Here is a 16558-nt window from a genome sequence, read left to right on the forward strand (position 1 = left end):
TGTAGACATCAGAATGAAACTGTGACACATGTTGACACCAAAACTCCTTCATTTCCCCTAAAGTTGTTTGGTTTCTACTTCTCCACATCTAAAAAAAACAAGCTGCCAGTCGCTATTAACATAACAAGTATAGCAAAAGAAGTAAATAATACAAATGAATCTCAGCGTACAAACAAAACTCTTTTTCATCTGACACATTTACTGACACAGTTGAAAGCATTTTATTTCGGATTTATTTTATAGAACATTTTCATTTAGCAAATCAGTATAACTTAAACAGACTCATAAATTAAGCAGGTTAGTAAATGCTGCTGGTTGGCATGCTGAAATCATGTAACTACAAACTGAGAGACAAAAAAAATGGATAAAAAAACCCTCCTGCGATAAAACCTACTAAGACTTCATTCCCTGACAAGGGAAGGGTTTTACAGAGTTTTACTTTGATAAAGAAATGTTTTAATGATGTTAATTCTTTATTCTAATAACCTCTTACTGTTGTTTTACCTAGAAATAAAAATACAGTAGTTCAGCGTGATGATCTGCTGGCATTTAAACCTTTATTAAAAGAAAAATGAACAACAGAGGTTGAAACCATGAAGCAAGGCAGCAGGATGGGAAATTAAACGTTAAACAGAGTGTGTGTGGCAGAAAGCTGCGCCACACATCCTGCCGCTGATTTATTAACAAACGTGTTGTAACCTGTCGTGAATCTGAGCAGAAGGAGACTGTACAGTATATAACCTCTGTAAATATCTGAATCTATTCAATGTGCGTGCTCCGTCGTCTTCACAACACCATCCCTCCACCCATGATCTCCATCCTCTGTTGAGAAGAAAGGAAAACAGTTATGTTAAATCTGTGTTCGGAGGACACTATTGAAACTACTGTTTATTATTATTATTTCACAAGAAGAGTCACATTTTTTAGCGTCTAAATGTGATCGAAAACTCAGAGCTCTGCACATGCATCACAACTGCTGAATAATTTGATATTTTTTGGGCCTCATGCTCAAGTGGGACACAGTGGCTCTGTAGTGCCCCCTTTAAAACTAAAACTAAAAGTTGCCTTCTGCTGTTTAACGTTTATGAGTGATGGCCAAATGAAGCCTCATGAACCACTTTCTTTATTTTCTGACCCCACCAGATGGCGCTCTTGGTTTAAAGGTAAAGGCTGAAGGACTGGCAATGAAATGTGCTTTCCAACCTTTGTTGAACAGACAGCGCCATCTAATGGCTCCAGAAAATAAAGACAGTGGTTCATGAGGCCTCATTTGGCCATCACTGACTTTTACATACATAAAGAAATCAACATTGTAGTACTTCTTAGATTTCAGACCTGTTTACATGACTTATGATTCATGAATGAATGACAAAATGGTCATATTCTGCCCTCTACTGGCATACAGGTGAACAGCAGCCACACGAGTTGAAACCACAGAACTAAAAAGTTTGATTTATTTAGGAGGTGGTGGATCAAAATCAAAGATTTAAAACAGTCAAATGAGATTAATACGGACAATCTGCAACACCACAGACCACAAATTCCATTTTTAGTGCCATTTAGTAAAAGAAATAAATCTTATTCATTTACCTGAGGCGGTTCTATGAAAGCCAGCCAATCGGACGAGTGTGTTGGGAGCAGTCCCATCGACTGACACTTGTAGATGGCCAATGCTGAGCCCAGGAGGTTACCCACCAGGTAGACGAGGCCCTGGAGCCACTGCTGGCTGGAGCTCTCCAACAGCTTGAAGGCTGAGACACAAGAGGACAAAGGAGTGGATGAAATGCCAGAAAGAGCAAATCAGGATTTACATACTGAGTTGTCAATGCTGGATACTCACTGGCAGACATGGACATGAGCGCCTGTATGGGCCTCCAGGCCATCATGCAGACCATCATGATGGGGAAGATTGAGATGGTGTTGCCTGACATGTACATGATGAACAGGTTCATGGGGATCTGTTTCAGGGGCCCGAGAGCCACGTCCCAACAACGCTGTACGACAGAGCAAGACAGAGACAGAGATTGTTACATTAAGTTGAATCTAGGCTACTTTATGCAAATCAGGGATGTCCACAACGACCCACTCACCGACTTTCATCTTTTGCATCACCTTAAATGTTTTTTATTAACACATTTCAGCGACCTATTTTCTGCCCACAACAGCAGACTGCCCACACACCTAGTGTCGCACCCATCAAGTGTCCAATACTGGGAAGCGACGCGACCCCTCGCTTGATGAGCGTGACACTAGCCCCCTGGGCTGTCTGCTCTCCTTTCATATGAGCACAGGAAATTTCCACTATTTGCTAGGCTAATTTATACAATGTAAAATGGCATAGGCTTGTGGTAATAACGCGTTTGGAAAACGTGTTTAGTGTAAGACAGTTGTTTTGTCAGTGAGCCTTGTGAGCTGTAATGGAGCTGAATTTTGTAACGTTACCTTTGTTAAATGTTGCTGTTGTCCCTGGCTTCATATGAGTAGAGGAAAAGTTCACTAGCTGCTAGGCTAATTTATACAATGTAGAATGCCATAGGCTTGTGCTAAAAACATTAGCATGTTGTATTTGTGGGGAAAATGTGTCCAGATAAAGACAAGTGTTTGTCTGTGAATGCTGCTCCAATGTGGCTTTGACTTGCACCTGAAAACATGTAGCCCATTTCGTAGAAAATACCGAGATTTATATCATGTATTGCCAGTCAGCCTGTAAATACTGAGATATGAATTTTTGCCCATATCGCCCAGCCCAGCTGCAGAAAAATTCCGTTATTAGCACACTTGACACATTTCCTGCAAGCTGTGCCCACCACTGGTACAAGTCAAACCCACCAACATGACGGCTATCTCTAAACTGTGCTACAATGTTATGTAATAAACAAAAAGGGCCAAACGTAGCAATAAACCACTTTATAATGCAGATGGGATTCACCTTGTAACAAACGAGATGACCTCTTCCCATCAACCTAACCCCAACCATAACCACCTCTTTCTTACTGACAGGTCATAGTTAGCCAAACACTAAAACTGAGCGCTAATATCTTGCTCATCTTTTGTTCGTGAGGACACAAATCTGAATATAGCCTGACTGAAGACATAAGCAGGACACCATGAGGAGAGAAAACACCGGCAAAAGAGAGAACAATCTCTACATCCAAACAATAGAAAGAAAGTATATATTCTCCTCCATTTTCACCTTCTCCACCAGGTTCTTGTCCGTCTCCTGGATGCTGGTGTCGGGGACGGGTTTCTCAGAGTAGCCGATGGGGTAAACGACGTCCCCCTGGCCACCCTGACGATCACTGCGACTCCTGCAGCACAAAGAGTTACGCTTTAATTCCCTGTGAACGACCGTAAAATCTTTTTACGTGTTTTGTCCTTTTAAAATATGGAGAAAAGCTTCTTTGACAAAGAGCTGCTGTCACTGTCAGTTACAGATCAGTTTAAAGCATATAAGCAATGCAGATCACTAATTGGTGCAGTGAGCTCCAGTGCCATGCACAGGCATTTTGCAGGTCAGGTGCCTGAGTGGAAAAAAGGGCATCTTTTCCACAATTATTTATCTATTTATTTATTGTTTGCAAGCACACACACAGTGCGCCCTGCCTGGAGAGTTCTCTCTGCCAGCACCGGGTTTCTTGAGCTTGATGCCTAAGAACAAACAGAACATTTGTGCATGTAATGAGCAGGGAAATTTCTGCTGCGACACATTTCTACTTTCTATCATTCATTTTTAAGAGGTAACAACAAAGAAAAAAATTTGGGCGTCATTCAGCAAAACCCTGCTTCATATCTTTGATAATCTTTGTCTGTTACGTATCTGGCTGTGGGAGTTTTCTGTTGCCTTTATCGCTATACATGTCACGGTTGCCACAGAAACCTCGGCCACGTGGATTTGTTTTTGTGTACCGTCTTCAGCGCTTATGGCCTTCGATTTCCATGTTCATACAACAGAAACACGTCTGCCATTCAGGTGTTTGTATTTCCATCATGAAAGCGAAAAACATTCCACACATTGCTGTTTACCTGGTGTTGCCCAAGCTCAGCTCCAGAGCCCACTTCATCCTCCTGGCACCGCTGCCTCCTCTCGTTGACACAGCTCCTCCTCCTTGTCCCCCTGGAGACGCCATGGCAACTGGCTGCACTGCTGGACCTCAGAGACAGAAAGCACCTAGAAAAAGACATAAAGTACAACAGAAATCAGAGGGACAGAGCCTTTTTGTTCACCATGTAGTGGTCTCTGGTCTTCCTGTGTGTAAACAGCTAATAAACCATCTAAATATTAACAGATATGACTGGTTACATAAACCAATATAAGGACAATATGAGCCTTAAACCAGTGACGGATCCAGTTTAACAGCAAATAAACAAACGTATAACTGACATTTAGCTGACTTTATGTTTCATTCTGATTTCTTTTCAATGTTTTATGTTATACTCAGTGAGTTTTTATACCCTGGCCCTGAAAAAAAAAACAGTTATCCAGTTATATTTGCTATGGTTTAACTGGAAAACACATTTATCTCAACTCTTTGTGACAGGAAATGCTCCAACTGTTTTGCACCTGTTCCCATAACTAATTTCATCCATTTTAAGGCTGTGTGTATTGACCTCACAAGCTCAATAAACATATCACGATATTCCAGTTATTTAAGGGTGTCTGTGACATTTGTGCCGTTAAACAACATAAAAAGCCGTAGAGAGGCTGTTACAAGAAAGATTATTGATTACTAATAAAGCCGATTTGTTAGCAGCAACGAGCAACATCAACCGGTTTCTCCTTTACAAGTAATATCAACGCCACAACGACAATTCAAATGAGAGACAAATAAATTATATAAATGCGATGCAAATTAGGATGTTGCACTCATTTGACGTCGCTGTTGTTAAGCGGCTAAAACATGACGTTACATCGAAAATAAACGAACAAAGCGTCACATAACATTGAACTCACCTTATAGACACATCCAAACCACTGCTGTCTGCTTTATTTGTGGTTATTTTGCGATAAAATGAGCAATAATATCGCTTGCTCTGCTAAAGAACAAATTGACCCCTCGTCTTGTCGAGTGGGGCTCGCTGGTTCCGGAGCACGCAGCGATGACGCAGTTACGCTGGCGCACCGGATATTATGTCACGTTTGCGCTCAAGGAGCACTTCCGGAGAAATACTTAAGTTAATCGTCGAAATTATTCATTTTTATAGAAAAATGCTTTAATTTAGGACAATAGATATATTTTATATGAGATAAATATTAATAAAAGTTACGTTTTCGTTCAACAGGATTTCAATAAAATTTCACGAGTCGGATGCAACTGAAACAGCCGTTAGGAAAATTAGTTTCTCGCGAGTAAAAATTAGACGCTCTATCAGCTGTTTTGTGTTATTGGAAATATATTGGTTATCAACAAGCTATTTCCTGACCAACAGTATTAAAGAGATATATTTTTAAAATATGCAGGTTTTATCCAATCAGTTACAATTTTCAGGAACTGGAGAAAGATGACAATGTAAGGTGTAGTTTTTGTGGAAACCTAAAAAAATAAAATAAAAATGAAAAAAATGAAATCAAAATAAATAAATAAAAAAATAAAATAAAAATGAATTAAAGGAAAATAAAAAGCAAAGAAAATTTAAAAAAAAAAATGGTGCATTTGTTTTAGTTTTGCCTTTATGCAAAACAAATGTGGAATTTTTTGGGGGGAAAAAACCCTTTTTGATTTATTGAATATGACAAAAATTCCTGTGCTCAGCAGTATTTTCTTTTAATTCATTTTTATTTTCTTTTAATTTTATTTATTGTTAATTTAATATTTTTTATTCATTTTTATTTAATTTTATTTTTTAGGTTTCCACAAAACTACAACTTATATTATCACTTTGTTATTTTAACCAAACTTTTAATTCATAAATCAAAATTTACTAGCAGGAAATCAAACTATTCTGAGCTGATTATCTATGTCAACTACTACATTTAACATATCCTCCTGAGACCCAAACTTTTATTTGGTATGCATTTTAAAACAACTAAACATTGTCAGTGATAATAAAGATCCAATATCCTACAATGAGACGATTATAAAGTCCCAATGTCTTCAAACAATTACTTTCTAATTAAGTGTCTGATGTTACTGTTGCTAAAATTGGTAAAAAAAAAAAAAAAAAAATTAAAAAAAGTTGCCATATCAAACCACAAACGTTATAAATCCTAAATAAACAAGTTTCATCCATAAATACAAACACAAATATAACCAAACTAGAGGAGTGTCAAAGTATTTATTTGTTAGGACACTGTCCCCATTCTTTGCAGTTGTATTATATTAAACCATAAGCAATACAAAAGTTTAAACATCTGTGTGCAATCTTCATAGTCAGTTTAAGGCAATTCTTTATATACACACACACTGACATGTGAGTAAAGGAGTGCAAATTGAAGTGTAAAGTGTGTGTTACATGTTCCAAGGCACAGTGTGTCACAGTGTGTGAGCGTCATTAAGGCACAGGCACTGACAGAAATGTAGACTAGTGTACAAAGCTCTTAATAGAACTACAGGCTGTTTGTTCACTGGTACATTTGATCAGACCGCTCTTCTCACGTACATTCAGCTGATTGTCACGTTTTAAATAATCTGAGAGAAAAATATATTCAGTTTTTATCTGTTGGAAAATCGGAGGCACAAACTGTGGCTAGAATAACCCAAGATGCATTTCACTGCCGAGTGTGAAGAGGACTTCAGAAAAAGGAAAGGAAACTTTGTCCTTCAGCTTTATGAACATTTCAGTGACAGATGACACTAAGACCCTGAGGACAACACTTCCGTGCTCAGATCTGTGTGTATGTGTTGTGTCACTTGTACAGGCTGAGCTCGGGGTTGTGGTACAGACACATGTAGGAGTCACAGAGCAGGCGGCGGACGGACTCCCTTAAGGAGGTGGGGTCGACTCTGCTCAGCTCCTCCTCTGACAGGCTGAGGTAGCGGCCTACCTCTGGACACGCCTTCACATGGGGGATGTTGAAGCCGTTCTCGCCACCTGGGTGAGAGATGTGAGAGCGTTTTAACAGTGCTTGTTTAAGTGTCTTTATCCTGTTACTTGAATGTATCAAAGTGAGGATAACTCACCTTCCCGGTCGGCCATGCTGTCAAAAAACAGCCAGTCGGATGGGAGGGGCCCGTGTTTGACGAAGCTCACGTAATGGCTGGTCTCGATGCACGTCACGGCGAAGAGAGACATTCGCTGGCGGGTGCAGTGCAGGGAGCCGGTCCATGGTTCCCCGGGGACGGCGATCTTCACCGGGTTGTGGGACTCCCGCTTCCGGTGACTGTGGACCTGATGACACAGAAAAGACACATAAGAGTCAGAAAACTAAGGTCAGAGTGCTTTACATATTTATTTAATCCTGCAATAACAGTTTTCTGTCTCCACTATGGTCTCCAGCTGTTAAGGGCTACACAGGCAGCATAATTCAGAGCTTTATTTTCTGGTCTGCTCGCTGCATCTGGAAACAAAGCTCACGAGTGCAGTGAAAACGAGCCAAAAATAGTAAAGCCAAGGACCAGAAAACCAAAACAACAAGCTGAAAGTCATCAAAATGCTCTGCAGAGCTGAGAGGAACTTCAGCTTTCTCATAATTCAAAATTCATTTTCAAGGACACAACTCAAAGCAAATAGGTTAATTCATTTCCAAATGTAACTTTTTACTAAACATAAATAAATGATATGCAATGTCTCACTTCTAAGGGATGCGTTACTTGTAGGGCTGCAGAGTTAATCTTAACATTATCAAAGCAGTAGTATGGCCAAACAAAGACCACGCAGACCTCCTGTCTATGTATGTAAGCTGAAACCATTTCCCTCAGTGGAAACAAAGCTTTTATTTACTTTAATTTCACAGATAAGAAACAATGAACACATATGAGCAGAGGAAATCTGCACTAGATGCTAGGCTAATTTATACAATGTAAAATGCCATAGGCTGGATGCTAATAACATTAGCATGTTGTATTTGTGGGGAAAATGTGTCCAGATAAAGACAAGTGTTTGTCTGTGAATGCTGCGAGTTATAGTGAAGCTGATTTGTGTACTTGTGTTTGAAATTGTCTCTATTAAGCCATGTTTAATGTGTGTTCAATGTGTGTTTTAAATCAACTAAACTTTACAGCACTTCACAGAAACCTCGCCACCCATGCACAAGTATAAATCCGCCTTAAGAAGTGTGTACCTGTGTGTTGCAGGTCTGGCAGTACTGTTTGAGATGACCAGGAGTGATGTCTGGGTCCTCATAACACTGGAAACATTCCCACTCAGCTACAGCCTGACAGATACTGCACTGTCGCAGAGCTGGAAGGACAAAGACAGACAGACAGTGAAAACTTAACTGCCACCAACAAACACTGGACACAGTTCAACATAAACTGAAGTGAATGTGGGGTCAACTGAAACTACACGTGTAGAAAAACCAAAACCCCAAACAAATTAAAATGCTGCTAATATGTAGAGAAGTTGTTCTCACTGTCGTCCAGCAGGTCTGTGATGTCCAGGCTGAGGGTGGGCGAGATGGCGTCAAACATCTTGAAGTCCTTTCCAAACCGAGGCATGAGCAGTAAGAGGCAGGACGGAGCCTGGTGGGGTGATTAGCAAACATAGACTGATACTTAGGGGTGTTTCAGGTGACTCAAAAACTAATTTATTTTAACGACATGTAACAAACTGCTTTTGTTACCTCGACAAACTTGAGGCCAGCGTGGAGGAAGGAGGACTCCAGCAGCGCCTGGACGCTGGCGACCCTTATCCGACTGTGGGATGGCGAGGTGAGAGGGATGGGGGAGTGAAGTGGCGAGACGGGTAAGGGCGAGGTGGGAGAGGAAGGGAGTGTGGGTGGGAAGAGCTGGTAGAGGTGACACTCCTGAGGCTGCTGAGTCATCGATCTGACAGAGAGGAGACGACAGTACAGATTTTAGACATGACAGGTTAAGAGGAGAGTGGACGAGAGAAGATGAGGAGCTAATGTTTGATATCGAACCACTGTGGAGAACAAAATAACTTCCTGTAAAACCACAAACAATAGTGATAGTGAAGCTGTGTGTGAGTGTGTGTGTGTGTGTGTCAGCGGCAGTGACGTCACCTGATCTTGAGGAGTGGCTCCACTCGGAGGAGCTGGAAAAGCTTGTTGAGGAACTCCTCAGGATCTGACGGACAGAACGACAGCGGCATGACAGCATTCCTCAGTCTGATCACACACTGCTGTGTTTATGGAGGGTAACACCAGCGGCACACGTACCTTTCTCCTGGTTGGTGAAGCCCATGTCGCTGTTCGCAGCCTCCAGCTGACGTCTCAAGGCCATGGTCTTACTGGCACACACGTAGCCATACCTTAAAAATAACATCTAAAATCTCAGTAGCAGAACTAGCAGTAGCAACACTGTGTCACCAGTAGCCAACAAAGCAGTGTGGTTACTCATGGTGGTAAAAAACAAACATTTATACACATTGACAGACCTCCGCAGGGGGTTGACGATCTCACAGCGCAGCAGGTCTTGAGCCTGACTCGCGTCACGGTCAGTTTCAGGGTCAGAGGGCCAAAACAACACCCAGTCTGCTGAACTGCAGCAGGAGAACAGACTGCAGAGAGAAACAGACACACAGCTGATGACAGGGGGAATACAGTAGGTATGCATACCTGTGTTTGTTGCTTGATTAACCAATATTATGTGGTGGGCCACACAGAGTATATTTTGAAAGACAAGCTGTGGGCCATATAAAATCACTCCCCAGGTCACAATTGGCGCCCAGGCTGGACTTTGGACATGACCGGCTTATGGAAATTCTAGTAGTAAAGGAATTCGGGCATTTCTACTGTTAATCTCTAAAAGTTAAACGGGGCTGCCCCCTAATAGTCGACCAAACCTCAGACACAACCTGCCACTGTGCTCCTCAAAGCTGGCATAAAAAAGGCACAAGAGTAGCGCCCAGCGCCTGACCTCTTGTTTTCCAGGAGGTTAAAGATGCAGCATGTGTACAGCCCCTAATTTCCAGGGCTGGTACCTGTGGTTATTCCACAGACTAGTTAATAACATGTCGGGCAGGAAATCCAAAGTGTGGGATCATTTTGAGAAGGTGAAGGACGAACCCAAGGTCCACAGCCTCAGATGTTTACCTGAACAGCGTAGCGTCCAGGTAGCAGGAGTTGAGGTGACCCTGGATGCCTCTCTTCCAGCCCTGGTAGAGCTCACCAGCTTCGTCCCCTTCCAGAGGAGGAGTGTGCTCCTCCACACGCTCACTGCCCCACTCTGCAAAGGCTGGGAGCCACACAGGAGACAGTGTTAGATAATAAAACTACACAGGTATATTCATATACACAACCTGGCGTGACACACAAATGTCATAGCTGAGTGAAGAAGTACTTTTAGGTTCGGTTAATCTACTAGTCAACGCTGTTTTCACATTCACTTTGTCAGATACCACCATCATGCTTTCCCACCTATTGAGTTGCACCTCTCCACTTGATTGACAGGTTTCTCAGGTGCCGGAAACCTTGAGTCCCGTCTGCAGTTTCGAAGCTTGACAAACAGCCCCTTGTTGGCCGGGCAACGGAAGTGACGTTCACCGAGGTAACTGCCATCTGTTCCTGCAGACAGCTCCTGGTCCTGACACACACACACACACACACACACACACACACACACACACACACAGTGAGTTTGTTTTACATCAGTGTGATAAACTGCAGTAAAATATTACAGTCAGGACAGTCACTTTAGTTTGCCTTTGTTGGCAGAAGATTATATCGGAGGAAAGTTCTTTGTGTCACAGATGTTTGACATCGGGACATTAATGGGCTCAGGTAGGGTCAGGGCTTACCAGCTCAATTCCTGCCACTGGCTCTGTGATCCCACTGATCCGTCCGATCCAGCGAATAACCCCAAAAAGCGGTGGGTCGTTGACTTCAACCATCGACTCCACTTCCAGCTCGCCCTCCTGTCCTGCCTCTTCGTTCTCCTCTGCAGCTTCGCCGTTGTCTGGAGACCTCAGCGGCAAAGGAGGGCTGTGTGCGCCGTTGGTGTGTTGCAGCTGGTCGTTAGCGGGCGGCGACGTAGGGCTGTGGGGTTTAGGAGGCGGGAGAGGAGGCAGGGGCTTGTGGGTGGGTTTGGGTGGCGGCAGCGGGGGAGGTTTAAGTGCTTGTTTGCCAGGGGGCATCAGGGCAACCTTGGGAGTAGAGGCAGGTGGTGACGGAGGGCCTGGTTTAGTGAGACGGGGCAGCACTGGCTTCAGGATGGATTTAGTGATTTGTTGAGGAAGGTTGTGACGGGATTTAGACTCTGGGGACAAAATGGAGTAAGAGTCAGGGAAAATAGTTACAGAGTGGTGTAAAGTCTCCTGTACATCTTTTGTGTTTCCATATTTTTATGTGTTAGTGTGTTGATTATTTGTAGCTGTAGTTCACACCTGGTGTTAAATTGTGTCTCAACATGCGTCTGGAGAGACCGCCTGTGATCATCTCTGTGCAAATAAACATCTTTTCATTAGGAGACTACTGCTGCGGGAGTGTGAGCTCCAAGCCAGGGACAGTTGGTTAGAGTCTGCCCACACACTCACTGTGACAGGGCTAACTGTTAGCATCACACGGCTAATGCTACCTAATGGTTGTTAATGGGTTTGACGACAGAGGAAAGCCGTTTCGGTGTTGGTGAGATTGTTGGGACTGTAGCTCATGCTGACGGGACAGACGTTGAACTAACCATTCGCTGGCGTCTAACCTGTGTAACGGCAGCAACAGAAAGTTTGCTTATCTGGCAGGGTGTTGTATAAGCTAGGATGTCAGCTGAGTGGGCGGTCCTACTTTTACGGCTGTTGGGAGAAGTTTGCCTTCAGGTCTTTTAGCCAGACAGACCTGAGGTTTTATGAAAAAGATGATGGTTTGGGTTAAAATTAAAAGACTTCTTCCAGAAAGGTCTCTCTGGCAGAAAGCCCTGAAGGTTAACTTATCGCATGTGCTGTTTAATGTGTGTCAGTGCAGTCAATTTAAAAAAAACGTTACTATTTACATTATTTATGTGTAGTTTTTATCTTTTATGGCCAAAAACCTTCTGTAACAGACTGTGTTGAATGAGCAGATAAGATCGTCTCATATCGATTGCAGGCCCCTAAATTACATCGAATCGAAATCGTATCGTGGCAGACTTTGTAATATGACAAGTCCAAATATCTGCTGGGAAGAAGGTCCAGCAAGAGCTTTGAATGCTTTTTACTGGTGGATAAACACTTGAGTGAATTACTGTATTCTTACTATCTTTACTAATAATACTACCAGGCATTTTTATTCGAAGAACAGCAAAATATAAAGTACAAATTTTGCTGAACGAATCATTAACACAAGGTAAAAAATAACTACAAAAAACTTGAGCAGATGATTCTGAGAAAAGGCCAAAGGTTAATAGAAAACAAGGTTTCCAAAGTTTCCTCTTAAACAGTGAGCTCATGTTGACTGTTGACGAATGCACTGTAAGTGTCTGAGGCCTTGTTGCGCAACAGTTGCCATACCTGAGGAAACCTTGGTGATCGGCAGAAGTACTCCATAGAGGGGGTTGGGAATGTGGCAGAGCTTCTCTGCCTTATAATGCCCGTCCCAGTTACCAACAGGAGCGTCCTGTAAGGGATCACACAGAGTCAAACACAGAGCTGCACACAGAGAAGAGACGAGATTCAAATCTAACACAATGGCTGCAGCATCCAAGAACTCAACTAACAACTTAAATTACTAGAATTCTAAACTATAAAAACATAATTTAGAATCAGGCTCTTCACATAATCAGTTTTATTTCCCGTGTCGTACTGACCAGCAGGACTCCGACGTACGTCCCTGCCAAGGACTGGCCTGGCAGGACACCACAGAAGCGCACCTCCCCCCCATGAACCTTGTCCTCCAGGGGAAAACGCACCCGTTGGCCCACGTGGAATGGAGGAGGCGAAGCAGGGCCTCGAACCTGGACCTGGTTTTGAGCTGCGATGGGGGCCGACTCCGCCGTTCGACTGAGGATGCCCAAAGCATGCAGCTTAGGTGGGCTGCTGGGACGATGCTGGTGGAAACTAATGTGACGACCGTGCTGCTGCTGAGGGTTCGAGCGGTCGTTGTTGCTATGGTGGCCGTTGCTGGGGTGATTGCCGCCGCTGGTGCGGTGATGGTGGTCTCGTTCCCGGTCTCGCTCGCGGGCCCGTTCGAGTGCGTCTGAGCCGTTGCTGCGAGACCAGTTGCGGAGTCTGATGTGGCTGACTGGGAGGAAGAGGGCGCAGGCTTCGGGGCAGGAGAAGAGCCGCTGGCCCTTAAAGGACCCGTTGCTCACTCCTTTACCTGCGGCTGAGCCCTGCGGAGGATACGGAGAGGGTAAAAGACAGAAGAAGGTATTTACAGGTAAACTGTCTGACCAATCACAGGTGATTAAGCGTTCTTTCCCCTGCATGTGTAAAGACACTGCATTTTCTATGTGGGTATACATGTTTTTATTTGGATATATGCTGCAGTGACATTAAGCCCAGTCTTTGTTAATGTAGGAGACTAATCTTTGCATCGAAATAAGACTTGAAATAAGGTTGTTGTTCACCTGAATTCAGTGCATCTCCTATGGATATCTCCTATGCATATCACCGCTGTAGTTTTTTATCTACTTTTTCTTTTTACAGTGGTTCTTGTTTTTAATTCCTTCCACTGTCTCACTCAGGACTGATATGTGAATAGTGTTATCAAGTTAAATCCTCAGCTCTTTGTGGAATGCTATAAAGTTTCCACTTATACCCTCGACTCAAGTTTACCTTGAGCTGTACTCCGAAAAACACAGCGCTGCTCCCTCTGGTGAGCGGCCCAATGTATTTAAGCTCTGCCTCCGCCAGCTCGTCCGGTTGGCCGATCTGGACCCACAGCGGAGCATCCATAGGCAAAGACGCCAAATGCTGCAGCTTCCCAGGATTACCTGGAAAATATAAAACAATAAAAACCTTACTACAGAGGGAGGAAATAAACAGTTACATGTGCTGTTTTCTGTGAGCATTAAAAATATGCCTGTTCTGGAGTGACATAAAATGCAAGCTGGGTTTACTTCCTATGTTCCTCTTTATAGACCCAGATATAAACTCTGTCCTCAGAGTATTTTAATGTCATAAAGACGGCATGTTCCCCATTCAAAATATATGTAGCACTTCTATTTAACCCTCTGAAACCTGAGCAAAGCGGCTTGATTTCTTTCAAAAACATGTGAAGAAGGCAATGAGCAACGAAAGAAGAAATTACCCCAAAAAATTAGCAAAAAGAAAATTTTAAAAACAAGAAAATTAGTCCAAAAGAAAAAAAAAAAACAAGAAAAAAGAAGGAAATGACCTAGAAAAAGTGCTTTGAAAATTATAATAATTCTGTACCGTAATTTTAAATATGTAATAATAATTATTATTATAAATATACTTTTTACCATCTTCTTTTCCCCTAGTTTTTTAAAAATAATTTTCTAAATCTATTATTTTTTTTGAAATCTGTGGGACATTTCTAATCAAATTGCTAATTGTCTTTTTCCCCGTCTTTCCAAAGACCAAACGCTCACACTGCTTCTACTGACCAAATAACGATTTATGTAATTACTTAGCAGTTTTAGGCGAGCCTCTGGATCCTGCACGGGCTCCAACAGGCCCGTGAGGTCAGTTGGAACTTCGTGCAGGAACTTCCTCTCTATTCTGGACATAAAGCCATTGTCTAACACCTGCAGAGAAAAACAGGAGGTGGAGAGAAAGACAAATACAAGGGAGGGAAGAGGAAAGAAATTAGGCGTGAGTGTGACATGCACCACAGAGTATGTGGTGGATACTTTCATCCAACAGTGCCATGATGGGGGGGACATTTGAGGATGGGTGAGTCTAAGGAATGGACCAAAAGTAATGATAATAAACTGATCATTGATGCTAAATGGAAATTACTGCAATACTCACAATTGAAGAACTTTGTGAAACATTTTAGGAGAGATTAAGTGTACATATAAGCGCTATATATCGGGGAGACTTGGCGAAGGATTAGAGAGACAAAAAGAAATAAATAAAAACAGGGAATTCTGTAGTACTGTAGATTGTAAGGGTCTTATGTATTTAACCCACTTTGCCCAGAATTTGACAAACACATTTTGTTTTGGGGCTTTTTCTTTGTATTCATCCGTACTGACATTTTGTGTCCTAAATCTTTCCCCTATTGTTATAACTTTATCTTAAAATTACCTTAATTTAGTCTTGCTTATGCTGTTCTGTAGGACTGATTGGCTTTCTGTTGTTAAATTGCCTTTTGAGCACCCTGTTTCTGCTTTTGCGTTCCTCATCAAAACACTGTGTAAACTGTTTTTAAAGGTGCCATAAAAAAATATAATTATTTTATTGGATTATCTAATTGTTCTGTCCATGAATTGTTAGTTATACTTTATTGATTCTTACAGGAAATTACTTTACAGGGCAGCTACATGTAGAATCAAACACATGGACAGGAGACATCAAACGTAGAACATACACATCTAAAAACTAAGCACAAAAAGCTAAAATAAATTAGTAAAATAACCTAAATCGTACCAATAAAGCGATAAAAACTATATGTAATCTATAATAAAGATGTGTTTAAACATTCACAGACTGTAATGTGCAATGTGGCTTCTAAAGATTTGGAAAAACTTCCTTTAAATGCCCATTAAACCCAAATATATTCAATGTACAGCCTGAAAAAAAGATAAGCTATTGATATTTATGCTTGATACGTGACTGAAACTATTTGTTCTCTATCAAAACAACTCTTAATGTTTCATCCCTGTGTAGAGTAAATGTGATTTAAGTTTGTGTTAATACCTTGAACCAAGGGGCGTCACCTCTGCTCTTGCCCGAGTCTTGCTCCTGGCAGATGTACCCCCGGTGCAGCCGAATGGTACCGTCCAGATCGTCCTGGACCTTCAGGTCGGTCGAGAGCAAAAACATTTTCGGGGGGCGGCGCTTCCTTAAGTGCTCGTGGGACCCTGACATCTTATGCTCGGTTTTAAAATGTGGCCGGTTCACAGACAAATTAAATCCTTCATTTTCCTGTAAAACTAACACGTAGAAATATTTATAAATAAACAACAAGTGTCGAAGTGTGTCCGTCCACCTATCGTGACAGTTGCGACAGGTAACGGCGGTTACCTACCTAACTTTCTCCTCTTAACATGAAAACCGTTAAAACAGCTACCAGCGCTACATTTCTTCCCTTCTCTCGACTTACAAACTGCGTAGTTAACTTCACCGAGAACTGTAGGCGTTCATGAAACACTCACCGACTTTATGTACTCCGGCCGTCAACATTTCCCCTCACATTTAAAGGCGCTACGCTTCGACAACAAATCGCATCGTGAAGCAGGAAGCAACATCGACTGACACCTGCAGGAGCCAATGGGAAGTGAGGAAAGTTCAGCGGGGGGCGCTCTTAGCCAATCAGAGCGCATGCGGGCGTTTCCGGGACCAGGGGGAAATTCCACAGTTCTTGATGAGCAAATTAGGTACACATATTATGCATGAAAGA

At 42.4% G+C, this 16558-nt stretch overlaps 2 protein-coding genes across 5 annotated transcripts; both read right to left on the reverse strand.

Moving 5' to 3' along the window:
* Positions 1–532: 532 nt before the first annotated feature.
* Positions 533–5107, reverse strand: emc4 (ER membrane protein complex subunit 4). Of its 2 annotated transcripts, XM_049569073.1 has the most exons (7): positions 4952–5107; positions 4024–4168; positions 3604–3648; positions 3194–3308; positions 1841–1994; positions 1591–1751; positions 533–822 (listed from the first exon to the last, which is right to left on the reverse strand). In XM_049569073.1, exons 2-7 carry the CDS (start codon positions 4125–4127, stop codon positions 787–789), a joined length of 615 nt encoding a protein of 204 aa, XP_049425030.1. In that variant the 5' UTR covers positions 4128–4168; positions 4952–5107; the 3' UTR covers positions 533–786. The 2 variants fall into 2 exon arrangements, with proteins under 2 accessions (XP_049425030.1, XP_049425031.1); XM_049569074.1 differs by lacking the exon at positions 3604–3648.
* Positions 5108–6259: 1152 nt separating this feature from the next.
* On the reverse strand, positions 6260–16404 carry si:cabz01101003.1 (ubiquitin carboxyl-terminal hydrolase CYLD). Of its 3 annotated transcripts, none has more exons than XM_049568749.1 (17): positions 16314–16404; positions 15856–16091; positions 14621–14738; positions 13804–13961; positions 12834–13358; positions 12538–12643; positions 10858–11315; positions 10478–10643; positions 10154–10295; positions 9496–9618; positions 9278–9369; positions 9122–9185; positions 8720–8924; positions 8510–8618; positions 8219–8337; positions 7119–7326; positions 6260–7029 (listed from the first exon to the last, which is right to left on the reverse strand). In XM_049568749.1, exons 1-17 carry the CDS (start codon positions 16339–16341, stop codon positions 6845–6847), a joined length of 3042 nt encoding a protein of 1013 aa, XP_049424706.1. In that variant the 5' UTR covers positions 16342–16404; the 3' UTR covers positions 6260–6844. The 3 variants fall into 3 exon arrangements, with proteins under 3 accessions (XP_049424706.1, XP_049424707.1, XP_049424708.1); XM_049568750.1 differs by having other exon boundaries at positions 16187–16389; XM_049568751.1 differs by lacking the exons at positions 14621–14738; positions 16314–16404 and having other exon boundaries at positions 15856–15984.
* Positions 16405–16558: the final 154 nt, after the last annotated feature.

Source organism: Epinephelus fuscoguttatus, linkage group LG23 (genome assembly GCF_011397635.1).
Source record: "Epinephelus fuscoguttatus linkage group LG23, E.fuscoguttatus.final_Chr_v1".
Taxonomy (NCBI): Eukaryota; Metazoa; Chordata; class Actinopteri; order Perciformes; family Serranidae; genus Epinephelus; species Epinephelus fuscoguttatus.

What these genes read in the sequence shown, in the direction of transcription:
- si:cabz01101003.1 (XM_049568749.1), bottom strand. Translation starts at nt 16,341, where the DNA reads ATGTTGACGGCCGGAGTACATAAAGTCG. An exon ending in CGTACGTCGGAGTCCTGCTG is followed by an intron (nt 12,644 to 12,833) that starts GTCAGTACGACA and finishes GATCCCTTACAG; the next exon opens with GACGCTCCTGTTGGTAACTG. An exon ending in GGAGAGGTGCAACTCAATAG is followed by an intron (nt 10,296 to 10,477) that starts GTGGGAAAGCAT and finishes TGTGGCTCCCAG; the next exon opens with CCTTTGCAGAGTGGGGCAGT.
- emc4 (XM_049569073.1), bottom strand. Translation starts at nt 4,127, where the DNA reads ATGGCGTCTCCAGGGGGACAAGGAGGAGGAGCTGTGTCAACGAGAGGA. An exon ending in TGGCAGAGAGAACTCTCCAG is followed by an intron (nt 3,309 to 3,603) that starts GCAGGGCGCACT and finishes TTTGTGCTGCAG; the next exon opens with GAGTCGCAGTGATCGTCAGG. An exon ending in ACAAGAACCTGGTGGAGAAG is followed by an intron (nt 1,995 to 3,193) that starts GTGAAAATGGAG and finishes TCTGTCGTACAG; the next exon opens with CGTTGTTGGGACGTGGCTCT.